This window comes from Mustela nigripes, chromosome 5 (genome assembly GCF_022355385.1).
Source record: "Mustela nigripes isolate SB6536 chromosome 5, MUSNIG.SB6536, whole genome shotgun sequence".
Taxonomy (NCBI): domain Eukaryota; kingdom Metazoa; phylum Chordata; class Mammalia; order Carnivora; family Mustelidae; genus Mustela; species Mustela nigripes.
This window is the reverse complement of record NC_081561.1, coordinates 79,048,733-79,064,926: the sequence shown is the minus strand read 5'-3', so window position 1 is coordinate 79,064,926 and position 16,194 is coordinate 79,048,733. Positions and strand designations below refer to the sequence as shown.

At 35.7% G+C, this 16,194-nt stretch overlaps 1 protein-coding gene across 7 annotated transcripts in view; it reads left to right on the top strand.

Annotated features, from left to right (window-relative positions):
• Window positions 1-16,194, top strand: part of ARHGAP18 (Rho GTPase activating protein 18) — a 196,981-nt gene that overhangs the window by 149,380 nt on the left and 31,407 nt on the right. For all 7 annotated transcript variants that reach the window (XM_059400700.1, XM_059400705.1, XM_059400702.1 and 4 more), the window contains exons 6-8: window positions 8,408-8,573; window positions 10,855-10,946; window positions 15,350-15,427. In XM_059400700.1, the coding sequence (XP_059256683.1) occupies window positions 8,408-8,573; window positions 10,855-10,946; window positions 15,350-15,427 (336 nt within the window). The remainder of the gene's footprint in view (window positions 1-8,407; window positions 8,574-10,854; window positions 10,947-15,349; window positions 15,428-16,194) is intronic.

Genomic DNA, 16,194 nt, shown 5'->3' with positions numbered 1-16,194 from the left:
AAGTAGTAATTAAACTCGTGTTTGAGAATTTTCTTATTCCTTTTTTTCCTATTCTCTTTCCTATCCTATTTCTTATTCCTATTTTTTCCTATTTTCTTGTTCTTTTATTCCTAATTTTCTTATTCCTTCTATTTTGGGTGGTTGGCAATCTTCTGTAATTGTTGATTGCCCTTCCTTTTCTCTTTTTGTTTTTGAATATCACTGGACGGAGGGCTACCTTTATTCAGTGTTTTATAAATCATTATTGTTTCTCTTTAAAATTTGTCTAAGTACATCTGTATGTGGGAGCCCTTCAGGTTGGTTCCTGTATCATTTTAACATGGCTTCGTTCTTTTACTTCTTTGCTTTCTTGTAGAAGATGTTCCCAGGCTCGCTTTGTACTTTTCTTCTCCCTGACTTGAGGGAATCCATTTCTTCAAGGAGCCCTGGTTTCTTTTAGTAGCAGATAGTATTTGGAAACCAAGCTCCGTGTACTGAGTGTTCTTGTTACTACAAAACATGTCTTACATTTTAAAAAAATACATGTATTTAGGGGCGCCTGGGGTGGCTCAGTCGTTGGGCTTCTGCCTTCGGCTCAGGTCATGATCCCAGGGTTCTGGGATGGAGCCCCGCATCAGGCTCCCTGCTCAGCAGGAGTCCACTCTCCCTGCTTGTGTTCCTTCTCTCCTTGTATCTCTGTCAAATAAATAAAGTCTTCTAAAAAATTCCATGTATTTATTTATTTTGTAGAAATTCACACTGCAAAAACAAAACAAAATTGTGTAATGAACTTTCCAGTACTTTCCCACTTGCCCCAACATTTATTAATCCATGGCTAGTCCTCACCTCTCTGTACCCCCAAACAGTGCTCCATTCTGTGTTATTTTGAAACACATCTCTGAATTATATATGTCATCTATAAATACTTCAGTATGTAGTTCTGAAAGAGGGGTTTTAAAAAATGTGCCCAGATTCCCCTTACTGTACCTAAAAAATGCTAACAATTCTTAACTTTCAGTATCCAGTCAGTGTTTAAATTTCAAATTCAAATTTCAATTTAAATTTCATTTTTTTTTTCAGATCTGTTTGAATCCGGATCCAAATGAGGTTTATGCATTGCAGTTGGTCGATATGTCTTTTGAGACTTTCAGTCTCTCCCTCCTTCCCTCTCTTTCTCCATCTGTTATTCTCCCTCTTTGTCCCTCAAAATTTATTTGTTGAAGAGACCTGATGATTGAGTTGTAGAGAATCTTCCCCTATAATTCCTCATGGTCTTCTGTTTCTTTTACATTGTTTGACTATAGATTTATCAGGTTCAGTGTGTTTTCTTTCTTTCTTTTTAATCAGGATCTCTTCATATGTGATCATGTATCAAGAGACACAAAATATCTGATCATCTTTGTCTTTTCGTGAAATTGGCAGCCACTGCTAATTAATGCTTGATCCATTCATTTATTAATATTGGCAAGATGATGTTTTCATTTCTTATTTTATTCATTTATTAACTTGAATACTTATTTTAAGAAAAAGTTTCTCAAAACTGTGTTTATTTTTCAGTGTTAATTGTTTTGATTCCTTAGCGTCTTTCACTAGTGAGCAGTTAGTGTTGTTGTATTTTAATTTTCTTGCATAAATAGAATTTAGCTCATAGATGTAGCCTAGACACAATTTCCCATGTGTAGCTGCTACAATTTCTGCTCTAGATCTAGAATCATCTGTCTCTCCAAGAGACCGTGGTTCCATTAAATAAAAGCATACTTTTGTAACTATGATCAGGAATCTAGGACTATTCCTTTTCCATGGGTTGGTCATTGCTGAAAGTCTTTCCCGAGGCAAGAAGTACATCTGTATGTTCTTTCTTCCATGCTGAGAATAGTCATTCTCCAGATACCCCAGGCGATATAATTAGAACACATATAATTACTTGTGTGTTACATCCTCAGTTAATGCCCAGTATTCTCCGAATAACAATACTACCCCTTCTATCAACAGTATCCTTACTAGAAAAACAGCTTAAACATGTTTTTCTTTTCGTCAGTTGTTTGTGTCCTTGAGATATATCCCAAAAGGCCTGTAAGAATAAAATTACTGTGCTTGAGCTTGCATAGGATAATACTTCTCCATATGGTTAAGCTACCAACTGAATACTGGGTTGCCTTAATGGTTTCATTTTATTTTCAATTTTTAGGCATTGCTTTTTTTGAAATTCAACTTTGTTTGTAAACATGTAAAATATTTTTGTGGTTCAGAAGTGGGATTTAAAACCAAGATGTATTAAGTCTGGCTTCTGTCTTTGAGCCCTTACTCTCTGTTCTCTTTCTCACCTCACAGGTAAGTTTACCTTCTAGGTAAACTCCTTTTTGTTTGAATCTTATGGTTTATGCTTTTATTCTTAGGTAAATGGTAGCCCACAGTCACACTTTTCTCAACCTAGAAGTTTTTTATTTTGACTTAGTATATTCTGGAGATCACTCCATAGTAATATATAGAAATGTTTCTCATTCTTTTTTATAGATACATCATATTCCATTGTGAAGCTGCATCAAAATTTATTAAACCATTTCCCTAATGGTAGACATCTATGTTGTTTCCAAGTTTTACCATATATTATTAGGAATCTATTTATATACCTAATGGGAAAAGTAGAGGAATACATACCATTTGACTTGAAGAGATGACCTACAGTCCCAGACTCTCAGAATAGTGACAGTCTGTATCTCAACAGATGGAAGGGGTTGTAAGGGAAAGATAGGAGAGTCTAATTTAAAAAAAAAAAAAAAAATGAAGACTTTGTTGACTTTTAAGTTGATTCAAAAGTGGAATGAAGTGTAAGTTCCTATCTGTTTCAGAGACTTAAGACTTACTCTCTTATTTCATTCTCTTAACATTTATGCTGACCTCTCTTCTAGACTTCATTCATGTTGTACCCCAAGCTTGAAATGACCTTACCATTTTTTTTACCTCTCTGTTGTTCTCTATTTACCAATGAATATTACCCCATCTTTTGGGGTCGAGTTCAGCATCTACGTTTATTATTAGTTTTTCTCTGGCTGTGAATTTACATCAAATACAATATATCTTACAATACTTTAAGCTGTTAGGATGCCATGCTTTCGATAATTATTGTCAATGTATTCTTGTATTTATTTCTGCATATATGCATCTGTTCATCTATACAACCATTTATCCATATGTCTTCTGGAAGGCATGGGTGTGTAAGCTTTTCACAAGTCCTCAGCATGGTTGATGGAATGAATATTTATATTCATCGCTCTGAGGCAGGTGTCTAAGCAGATAAACCTTAAATTCCATTTCTACTCTATGCTCCCCTGCTTCTGTAAATAAGCAATAAGCTTTATGAAATACATTGTTCTCTGTTGACTTCATTTTTTTCATTCATTTCCTTTTTTCTTACAGCATCGGGTAGTCTTTGTTAATTCTTTACGATCTCTCACAGCAGATTCAAATTTCTCTTAAATGTGGAGCTCAGGTTTCATAACCTTTAAGGGGCTTCAGTTTGAAAATGTAGCCACTACTTACTGTGTTTTAGGTACCTGCTGTATCTCAGAAAATATGCTCTGTATTTATTTATCAAATGATCTCTATGAGGTAGATATTTCAATTCCTATTTCTCATACAGGGAAACAGGTTAGACTCTATATGGGATGCTAAGGCTTGGCTTAGATGACTCAGGTGACTCAGCTTTTGGATCTGGAGTTTTTTCTGGAAGACCATGTTGACTCCACTTAATGTGCCCTGAAGGTATAAATGCATTTAATTTAGGTGTGAGTTTAGTGACTCTATTGGTGCTGCTGACAACTTGCTCAGGATAGCTTGAGATATTATATAAATAAGATTTTGAATTGTTGGGTCCATCGTATACAAGAGAAATTTAATAATACTCTTTCATCCTGCTTTGGAGACTGAACATTAAGGGTTTAATGCAGAAATTTTTAAGATCATAGTTTTAAAATTACAACTGGTTAAGTCTATATCCTATATTTAATTCTTAAGTCTTAAGTCTTCATTTAGTATCTTTTGGATTCTTACTGAATTATGTTTAATTCAAGTAAATTCTTGTTCTATAATGACTTTGGTTTTCTGGTAACACCGTTTCATGGCTATGAAAGGCCAAAAACTAGGCATGCGGACCCATGTTGGCAGTTTGCTAGGGAACAGAACACCTCTGGAGGAAGCTGAAGGACAGTGTTGAAAAGGTGGTGTTTTGGGATTGAATGAAGACACTGAAAATCGATAGCAAACACACATTTGTACACAGTACCAAAATAGATGTTTAGGCTGTGGTCCTTAGTTGTCAAGAAAAGGCTAAACTATGGCTCTTTGCTCTCCATTAAAAAAAAAAAAAAATGCAATAAATATAAAAAGGTAAATTCAAAAGCTCATTTGTCTAGAAAAGTATTCATTCTCTGGAAATAACAATGAATGAAATACTGTCAAAAAATCACCTTTTACACGTAGAAAAATCTTAGGTAAGAAATGCATTTTCTAGCAGATCAAAAAAAAAAAAAAGTCATCTGTGGAAATTGATCAGGTGGGAATAGATTCTCTTGCTTTCCAAGTTGAGGCTAGAAGTGACTTAACATATTAAAGTCAAGTCCATCAGGGTCCCTCATTACTGATGAAGTACCTAAGGGGCCCTTTGTATTGTGAGAGCCGCAAAAGAGGGGTGCGGTCTGGGAGAGCAACCTGGTTAATTTATGGTAACACATGGGAACTGATGACCTTATAATTTCTGAAAAATTTTATTTCACTTCGTTCTTGAAGCACATTTTTCAAAAGGCAAAGAGGCTTTCTTTTGCTGAAATTGCATTGCCTTCTCTTAGCCAATGAACTGAACCATCCAGTCTATTAACTAAACAAAAATGACAGGAAACTTCATAAATATTTAAAAGCTGCTGCTATGAATTAAACATTGGGATAAAGAACTAACTCCTTTCATTAAAGCACAATGTTAAATAAATAAATAAATAAAGCTCATGACAGAGATTGCTAGGGAAATCAAATGTTTGAACTAATATTATTTTAGGTTTCTCTAAACATTTACCTTGGCTAATGCTTTAAAGAATTATATTACATATGTTTGGTTTATGAGATCAATAGTGACTGATTTTAATAAAACATTTAGAACTTAAAAAAAAAAAAAAAGGTTGGTAAATAAGATTGGTTCAGCCATTTAGAAAACAATGCAGTGGGCAGAACTCGGGGGCCAGACCTGAAGAAAATGTGAAAAGTCTTGTGTGATTTTGAATGCAAGGCTCAGTGGGGAACCATCCAGCCAGTGGCTCCATACCTCACTGAGCTTGATTCTGGGTTTTCCTCCCTGTAGGGTGTATGTCTTTGCTCATTGAGTAGCCTGGGTCAGAACACCTGCAGTGCACCAGGCCTGTGGTCCAGTATGGCTACGGAAATGATTAAGACCTGGCTTTTCTCTTCGAGGGGCTCCTGTTCCTCTAGCACTACTGAGCAATCCAGATTCCTCCCTGTGTGCTGTGGTGGAGAGAGAAAATGGAGCAGAGCTGAATGGTTATTGCTGAATTTAGCATCTAGAATATCTGAATTTGCATCCTTATTTTGTCACTGGCTGTGTGGCCATATTTAGTCTATTAGTAAGTCTCAATTCCCCACTGAGAATGTGCTATAATAATTCTCATCTGTGGGGACTTTTGCAGGATATGACAAAAGACCATTTATCAAATAAGAGTGCTGTTTTTTCCCGTACCTTACAGTAATATTTAGGAGAAGAGGAAAGCATGAGGTCTTGAAATTATTGAAAAGCTCTGTGAAGAAAAGTAGTAGTAACACTTAACCCTTTCTGAATGGATTCTGTTGTTATTCCCATTTTACAGGTAACGTGGCTGAGGAGGCACAGGGGTGATGTAATTTGCCAAAGGCCACGTAGCTCATAAGTGATGGAGACAGGATGGGCCACCTGTGCTCCGGCTCCAAGTTCTCAACCCCATGCGCTGCCCCATTAACACACTGGAAATTCACTTAGACTGGATGTTTAATGATGTTTATTGCTGTTTTATTTCATATTCTCATCAGGAAAAAAAACATACTGCAAAAAGTTAAGAAAGACCTATTTTCTCCTATAGTGAACTCTTTTTGAAGCTATAGCAGATTCTATAGAAGAAGTTTCTGTAAAGAACTATGTAAAGAGGTTCTCTCTTTGAGTGGAGTTTGCTGGAAAGGATTTAGCTGCTCAGTTACCAAAATTTGTAGGCTTTAGGAAATGCTCTAAAACAATGATACTTAAACAATTTGGTCTCAAAACCCTGTTAGCTTCTTAAAAAGCATGGAGGACTTCACAAAGCTTTTGTTTCACCAGTCAGGAAGGATGTTGGTATTGAGGGCAGTAACTACCACGACTTCCAGCACTTCGACAAAACCCTGGATACGCAGCGTTCTGGCCAAGAATCTGATTTCCTGCTGTTGGGGCCTCTGTTGTCTCTCTGGTCGTCCAGCTCTGTGGAAGTGTTTTGTAGCTGAACCAAGAAAGAAAGCATGCTCATAGTTGTATAGAAATTAGGATTTCATGAATGATTTTGAGGAAAGGAAGAAGACTGCTTTCTGTGATTTTGGAATGTGAAGAATTTCTTTGGATTGAGTTCCATGGAAGTTTGTCACTGGCCTGTGTTCTTGAACTATGGAACATGAATATGTAGACTAAGGAATTATTTCTTGTGATAAGTAAACAACAGAGATAGTGGGAGTAGAGGTTTTGTTTATATCACTTATACCTATGGGTATTTACCATATTGGAAATTGAAATTGAGAAATTAAAAAATTATTAATCCACTTGAAGTACAGTATTACAGTTAGCATAAATAACATTTTTAATGAAAAATAGTCCTATTTTCTAAAACAAATTATTAATGTGCCATGGTTTTACATTTCAACATTCCTAGCATCTTACTTTAGTAGAAGTCAGTTGGATTCTCACATCTACACCTGTATTCAATCTGTTGGAAAAGCACCTATCTTATACCTTAGGAAAACTCCAGTGTGCAATCATGAGAGAATGGGAGTGAAAAAGGCAAATAATGTCTTAGGATTAATTATTAATAGTTTTGACCTCATAGGCTCCTTGAAAGGGTATTATGTAACTTCTTGGTTCCCTGGATCTGACTTTGAGAAAGGCTGCTTGAAGACATGTCTTTTGTACTAGATTTTAGACCAGGAAGTGTTAATCATATGGTGAAAAAATGAGCAAAGTAAAGGGAGTAAAAGGGAACCAGTTAAACATCCTTGACCATTAAATGAGGAAGTCAAGGGTAAACCCAAAAGATATAGCCTTTATAACCCTTTTTTAATCAAGCCATTAGAGAATGATCACAGTAAATACAGTGGGACTATAATTTGTATTTAGTGTCTTAGAGAAATTCATGTTTTTACCTTACGGTTTGTTTCTTTATATTTAATGTATTTAATATTAAAAGTGGCTGAATAGGTAGTAGATAATATTGGTGAAAACAATAAATTGGCAGAAATATTGGCAAATATTGGCAGAAAACAACAAAATACCACTTTACTTGCTTGTGGTAGTTGTATCTCTAAGTCTCTTTATTTAGCAGTGCAAGTAGTAATAATAGCAACCCTATAAAGGTACTAGGGTAGTGCCAGGCATTAAACCCCACAATAGTCCTCTGAATTAGGTGGCCTTCTTCCCCACCTTCTCCCTGCTCTCCACCATCTGTTCTGCCTTCATTCTTCTCCCCTCTGGTTATGCCCGGCTCCTTCTTCCTCACCCTTCCCCTTCTGCCATTTTGTAGAAAGAGTAGTTAATCAATTACCAGATTGTTAGTAGCTGGTTGGTAGCAAGATGACTGGTAGGCATTCTGGCTTTAAAGGCCATGCTGTTACTATTCCTTCCATTCTTCCTGCCACCCCAATGCTATACAGACCTTCTGGGGTTTTATGACAACGTTATAATATATATTATGTTATAAATATTCAATATTTCATATCATATTTTACATATTTTTGACAGTAGCATAGGTAAAGTGTACCTTGCACATTCTAAGTACTCACTCATGGTTACTATTCCTCTTCCTCCTCATGGTTTCTCTTGACTCCTAATCTTTCTTTATTGTCAAAGGTCAGTAACTAGAGTTCTTTTTCTCCTTCAGTTTTACTGTCTCTGTTGTGCTCTCAGTCGCCGGTATTAGTACGCCTGGTCCACAGCTGGTCCCTTTGTCTGTTGGACTTCATGTACTGACTCCCCTCAGCCTTAAGGATCATCAACATGACAAGATGGCTCCTCATTCGGACTGAAGTGATTTTGCCAGGGCTTTCATAGTCACTACTCTGAATACAGCTTCTTTCGATAGTAATGGTTTTGTTTTCTTTCACTAAAAATGGGGTTAGACCCTATAAATCCTTACTCTATTAATGGTACTTATTTTAGAATTTCAGATGTCCAAAAGACAAAACAGGCATCACCCGGATTGGTGACCTAGCACCCCAGGACATGAAGAAAGTTTGCCGTTTAGCCCTCATTGAGCTGACTGCCCTCTATGATGTATTGGGTATTGAACTGAAGCAACAAAAAGCTGTGAAAATCAAAACAAAAGGTAATTTTGAAATGAAAAACCATTGGATTTACTTCAAAAGAAGCAAAGATGAACTTGGCTTCTGAGCAGTATTCTTGGCGGGGGGAATACCTACAAAATAAACCAATACTTGAATACTTCTAAAATTCAGAATTTAAAACATTGCCTTCAAAAATTTTGTAACTTGATAAACGTGGACTGTTCTCTTAGACTATAAAAAAATAAAGAGATAATAAAGTATTTAATTACCTTGGAAGGAAATTCTGAATTAAAAATTCTTCTTCTTCTTCTTCTTCTTTTTTGTATTGAGGAATCTTAACTCAAATGAACTCTCCTTTGAAAACTACATGTAAGAGATACTTTTGGTGCATAAACTTCTTTTTTTCCAAAATCAGATCTTGAAAAATGACTTTAAGATAGTTGATCCTAGTTCATTGCTTTTGCTTATATATTTGATGGGAAGTACATAGAGTAGTTAGTAGCCTGTCTCTTTGCTCATTTACATTCTACTTATAACTATTTTGCAAAAACCTTCTTCAGTCTATTAAGAAAATAATGCCATTGTGGCACATAATACCACCAAATTGTACTCCTCATGGATATATGCAGTTTTTCTTTTGTAACCAACTTGCTATACCCATTACATAGACAGACTTTATTTTTTATAATCTTACAGAAAACAGACACCTCTTAGTTTTCATCCAAGATTTTATTGGTCTAGAAATCCAGATAATTATCTATTAATTTAACAAAGTGTAACTCTTTAGGAATCTCTGGCTTCTTATTTAACTTTTAAGTTCTCTCCTAAAGAAACACCAAGAATGAGGATTACTGAGTTGCTATGGTAACATTAATAAAGACACATATTCACCTGATTTAAGTTATAGAGGCAAAATCTCTGTAGGACTGACGTATACGTTCCCTCAAGGTCCTCTCTCCCATGCTGGGCCCCAGAAGACCTCATTCTGTGCTCAGCTCCTCTTGAGTATTATAGCTTAAGGCATGGGATGGTGAATTTCTGAGTTAAATGGTGCTTCTTATTTTCCGCAAAACCATTATGGATAATGAAAGACTTTAGATGTTTTTTTCAGAAGCTTGTCACAAAGCCTTTTCCAAATATAAAATAGAAATATAATTTAAATAGCTGTGACTCAGTGCTTAGGACTTTTAAAATGGCTTAGAGAAGCTTTTTGTGTTTTAGAATTGCTTCCTAGTAGAGAGAGAAGTATTAAGCCATTCTCATTTACAGTATAACTATTAACAGAATAGATTTTCTTTCCATTTCTTAAATATTTTTGTAGCTCCTCTAATATATTCATCTCATAAACTAGACTCTTGACATTTTTGAAGATTACATTTTTTTGGACAATTCTTAAGCTACAAATTATTAGGTTACTGGTATTCTCTTGATTGGCATCTCTATTGAGTGTCAGTTTTCAAGGTCCTCATTCCACAATATAAAGCCCCGTTTCCTAGTCACAAATAATTTACATCTCCCCTGATGACCTGTGTTACACTTCTGTGCTAATTGTTCCTTCAGGGATGGGGGTGGGGTAGGAGGTACTAAGCAGAAGCTATGGTGTATAGGATTTAATTTAGAAAAATTTTACATTATTACCTTTCAGTTCTTCTGGAGTTGTTCCCAAATATATGAAGCTACAAATCACAATTTAAGAACTACCAAGTGTCTGTACTTTTTCTTTTTTGTTTTTTACAGTGAGAACAGACCTTCTTTTTATTCATATATTGAGATAAACTTCAGAGACTGAAAGACAAAAATTCATCACAATTTTTTTGTGTGTGTGTGTCTGTACTTTCTAAAGAAAAACTCTTGTAAAACAAGATCATGAGGTTGACTGATTTCTCGAAGAGCAAACATTTCTGTTTTGCTGTATTATATATAGAATGTTAAATGTCAGTTACATATGAAAGAGATGAGTAAGTAATATTTGCTTTAGCCAAAACTTTTAATTTGTTACCTTTAGTAAGTTATTTGTATATTTCACATACTCCCATGGCATTATTTCTCTTACATGACAGTATAACTTTTCTAATCATTTTGGTGATTCGTTGCAATCATTTACTTAACTGTCTTTCCTTGCTAGATTGCTATATAAGACAGGGTCAAGATTTTCCTATGGCGATGTGTGGACCTAATAGCTAGACAGTGTCATTCACTTAATAGGTGCTCAATAAATAGTTATTTGTTTGAATGACAGTATCAGAAATCTGATGCCTTATTATTTTTGCATTAATATTTTATAGATGGATGGAAGTTAAGAAGTTTTATTTTTTGTTGCAGATTCCGGCCTTTTTTGTATTCCATTGACAGTGTTGTTAGAACAAGATCAGAGGAAAGTACCAGGAACTCGAATACCCTTGATATTTCAAAAAGTAAGTAGGCCTAAATCGGTCAGCACAGAGAGAACATACTTGAACTAATAGAAGCTTTTTCTTTTTTGGCATTCATAATATTATAATATAGTTTTCCAATTGATGTGCTCTTTTATTTTGTACTTTGATTTTCTATTCAGGAAACAAATTTGTTTCAAGGGCTCATAATTTTTATTTTATGGTGATGTTTTCTGTGTTATTACTATAACTGTGATTACCTGGCATCATTTTCCTGTCTTATATTAGCTAGCTTTGTATAATTGAGATTTCAGTTCTATAATACACGGGAGCGGGAACTGCTTATAAATTTCTAGGGAATTGAACCCTCATGAATATTTCATGCCTGTGTGTGTTTCCCAAGCTTTCTTATTTACAGTGAGGATGTCCAATTTAATTTACCAATGCCTACTTCCAAAGTAGGCAAAGAAACCATAAAGTAGAATAAGAAAGTGATTGCTAAACTATCAAGTCACTGGTGTCATCAACACTCAGTTATTCATAAGGGGTTTATCTGTGGCAATATAAAAATTTCAGTCTAATCTCTGAGCCATCCTTGTTGAGAAACCCAGATTACACATGACGAAAGCCAGGAATGCGCAGTGAGGAAGGTAGGCAGATCAGTCATGGACTACCCGAGTTATAGATTTTTTTGTAGCAACCCCAGCATGTCACACTTTCTGGAAGCTCTGGGGATAGGAAGAGTGGCAGTGGGAACTTTCCCATCAACTGGCTTAACCAACTCATTCAATACAAAGCCCAAGTTCCTTGGGACTGATTCTTCCACTATTCCAAACCCACGCTCAGCTCTCTTACCTATTAATCTCAGGCCCCATTATTTCTCATGATCACCATCGCTTCCAAACATGTATCTCACTGTTTCTCCTGATAAGCTTCATTCTGCTGAGTTTGTTCTTCTCACCAGCTTCTGCCGGCCACTGCCTATAGAACTTGTGTCTGTACGGATAGTTGCCAGCCGTGCCTGTGAGGAGGGAAGTGCTGACAAATGTGGGTCAGATATTCATATTAATTTAAGTAAATTAAGTAAAATGGAAACGTAATTTACTTAAATTAAGTAAATTAAGTAAAATATACACTACCACAGATGACTGTGCAAGACAAGGATCTCATCAGCATCTTTTCCAAGTGGGTAAGGATTCTCCAAAGAAACAGAATCAGTAAGAAGGATGTGTGTGTGTGTGCGTGTGTACGCGCATGTGCTTGTGCACACACGCTCACACATGTTCATAGAAAGAGATTCATTCTAAAGAATTGGCTTATGTGATTGTGGGGGCTGGCAAGTCTGAAATAGAGCAGTCCAGAGGCTGGAAACTTGGGCAAGAGCTGATACTGCAGTATTGAGTCCAAAATCTGTAGGTTGGAAACTCCTGTGGGTTTTCCGTGTTGCAGTCTTGAAGCAGAATTGCCACTTTTTTTGGGAAACCTCAGTCTTTGCTGCTAAGGCCGCCAACCCACTGGATGAAACCGCCCACGTCATGTAGAGTAATTTGCTTTACTCAAAATGTACTGATTTAAATGTTAATTACATCTAAAAAAAAAAAATACCTTCACAGCCACATCTAGACTGGCTTTTGATCAAAAACCAATGATGTGTCATGCTTGACTTTATCAAATTCACCATCACATCAGTGAAGAGTACGTTTTGGTCTCCACAAAAATTCAGAGATGTCTCTTGGTCAGGCTGAGGGCTGCACGCAGTCCCATGTCATTTTCTCTTGAAATTGTTTTGTTTGTGTAGTTATTTTACCTTTTTGGTCTCTTCAATATTCAGAAGACTTGGGCTTCCAACTAGTGTGAAGTTGTTTGGTAACAGCCTTAAAGACTCTTTTTCACACAAAAAATAAGAGAGGGTGTAAAGAGTTTACTATCAGATAACACTCATCTGTATGCATCCCCTCTGAATGATAAGCAAAAAAATGACAGTGATCTAGCATTGAAAAATACTTTTTTGATGAGCAACTGTCACCTCAATTAGGTATTTCTCAGTTTTGTACAAAACAAAGAACTGGAAATCGCTCATTTGCAAAAAGGTTTATCACCAGTTTTTAGAGGATTATACTCATTTATTAAGAATTATACCCAAAAAAGTGTTTTAACAAAGCTTATCTCAGATCTGTGAATTATATGTGTTGTTTTCTTGTTTGTTTTGTTTTTGCTCAGAGGCACATTGTTCAAATCATATTCTTAGAAAACGTCAGGAAAATAAAGTACTTTAAATTTCTATCTATAGAAAATTTCTAACAAATTAGCAAATTCTATTCTCACTGTCAGACTAATCAGCCAAATCAAAGATACTTTGTGTCAAAAACTTCTGACTTCATTTTCAGTTCATAAATTCATATAAGCATATAATCCTTCTTAGGAGATGTTGTGAACATTACTGATACATTATGCAATGTGTCATGTAAGATAAATTACTAAAAAGGAGCATGATTAAAATATATAGAACTATATAGTTATTTTCCATTTTTAAGTCTTGAAAATAAAAGAGCTATAAAGTATTTCTTATTTATATTTTAATAATGAAATATAATGTGGTGGCCAAAAATATTATTTTTAAGTGAGAAATATGAAAAACCACATGACATTCTTTCAGGCATTATATATACATTTCTCTATTGGATGCTAGTATTCCACATTTGAGAGGAATAAAAAGAACTTGAATATAAAGACTCAGATCTTACTCTTATTCAGTTGTTTAGAAATCTCCATTTATCCTGTGTATTTGATGAAAATGAAAGGCATGTACTATTGTGAAAAACTAATTTGCTCTAGTAGCCAGCAAAGAATTTTATTTTTTGCTAATGGAATGTTTTAAACATTTTATAAGATGAAATAAAAATGAAAATTGCTCAGACATTGAATAAATTTTGCATGGCATTATTTGTTAAGTTTAGTCTTAAATCCTTTATTGAGTAATGCCCATCTAATCTAAAATAACTTTTGTAAGGTTTTTAGCTGTGGGTTCATTATCTAGTGTACCTTGAAAAATGTAGTCTTGGAAAACATTCCAGTTGAATTTTTAAAAATCATGCACTGCTTTGACTGGTCAGAGATGGTTCTTACTTTATCTAATAATAAATCCTCAGGAGAATTTTGAAACTACTCTTCACGTAGTCTTACCTGACTCCCTGAAGATCCGTGCATTCTTTGGCCTTAATCCGGGGATAGGAGAGATGAGGTCATTAAAGAAAAATTGCCTCGCTTCCAGTGTCTCCACGCTACAATATATCTGATTTCAGAACATCTAGACAAAGGTCAAAAGACCTCATTTTATGATACCTTGCTTTGCTCCTAATAGACACTTTTATAAGCATGAAAGAAACAGCTTTATGTAGTTTATAGAGCCTTGGTAAATCATTAAAGGAGGTTTCCCTGAAAAAAAATAAAATAAAATTTTACATCTGTTGGCACTCTGGAAGATTTTATGTCTTAGGGTGTGCAGAGAGATTATAGTAAGTTTGGGGATGAGTGAAGAGTAGGTCTGTCTTTTATAAAGTAGAAGGCTGTGGTGAATGGGGATGGGTGGTAGGAAGGAAAACCTATGCAATGCTAGTAATTGCCTTATATTTAGCCTGAGCACAAAGAAATTGATTTCCTTAAAATAGCAGAGTACCCCCTATAAAGCCTGTGTGCATTTCCCAGGGAATACATATTTCAATTGGAAGATCACTCGGCCAAGAAACTAACCACTTTTTTTTTTTATCATCTTCCTAGCTTCCGATAGTATGTCATTGTAATTTCTTCATTTGCCTATTTTTGTGGGTTTCTGCATTATTTAAAAAAAAAAAATCTTTGGTATTTTAGTGGAGTTCTAGAGATAGATCTGTGTATATTCATTGGGCATCAGAAATGATTCAGAAGCCCTCAACAAGAACTATTTTTTGTCTTGGTTTACCACTAAAAACTGTAAAGCTTAAAAATGAATATTTACAAACAGTTTTTTTTCCCCCTCCTTCGTACCATAAACAAGTCTTTTAAACAAACTAAAAATGAGATGTAAATGTGCAAATAATGGAATTTCACAAGATTTATTTGATTGCAGAATGTCTGTTTCTGGAAAAGCCAGAAGACACGGATGATCTTAGTTGCTTTTAAGCAGTGAACAACTTCAGTCTCCATTTGTCTGGAGTACAGCAGCTGTTGTGTGAAATGATTACACTTCTGTAACAAAGGAGAATAAGACCCCACTTCTTCTCAATTAGAAGTAAAGTTTTGAGACTTTCTGGTTGAAAGGCTAGTGCTAGTGCAGTAGCATTCAAAACTTCATGAAAGCCCGCTTACCCATCATTGTCATCATTTATCTCTATGTGAAGCAGATGTTCAATTTGGAATTGTACCTGTTAGGAATCCTCAAATCAGAATGTTCTTCTGTTTATACACAGCTGATTTCCCGAATTGAAGAGGGAGGTTTGGAAACTGAAGGCCTCTTGAGAATACCTGGAGCCGCTGGTAGAATCAAGGTAATCTCTTGGTTCTACTCATGTCACCCTTTGTTCAATTACGCTTTCTCATTTTAAAAGCTAACTTCTCCTCCCCACCCCCTTCTTCCCCCACTGTTAGTCAAGTAGGTACAATATAAAGATAAAACGTCTGAACCTTCAGTTTACATTTAGTTTTTTTTGGAATCTTTGCTGATGGTTGTAAGTTTTCATTTTTCTTCAAAATCACTGTATTAGCTATAATACTATTATGGTGTAGAAGCAAATGATTTTAATCTCTCTGCTGTGCAGAGGTAAAACAGGAACAAAAGTCAACAAGCCAAAGCCAAGAGTAGTTCCATCCTTCTGGTGAAAAGAGAACACAATGAGTAAAAATATTAATAGGGGACTGGTGGTAGATTTAGTCAGTGTGATTAATAGCAATTGAATTAAAAAAAAAATGTGGATGAGAAACTCTACCAGGTGAGCAGAAGAGGAGGATGTGACTTTCGTCTCCATATACCAGTCTGTGGGAACTGAGGAAATGAGACTTTGCCTCAATTCTTTTCCTGACTTTCACAGTTCCTGTCACACCCACTGCAGGGTAGCCCGAGTCTGGCTTGTGAAAGAGGCAAGGCGATGCCCAGACTTCCCGTTCTCTCTCCTGCTGCCACCTTTTCTGGCAAGCTGGCATTTTGTTCCCGCTGTCTTGGGATGCTGGTAATGCTGGTATCTTCCTCCTTTTTCCCTGGCGCCCAGCTCCTGCTCTAGGGAATAAAGCATCCAGTAAATGCACAGCAAAGGTAGAA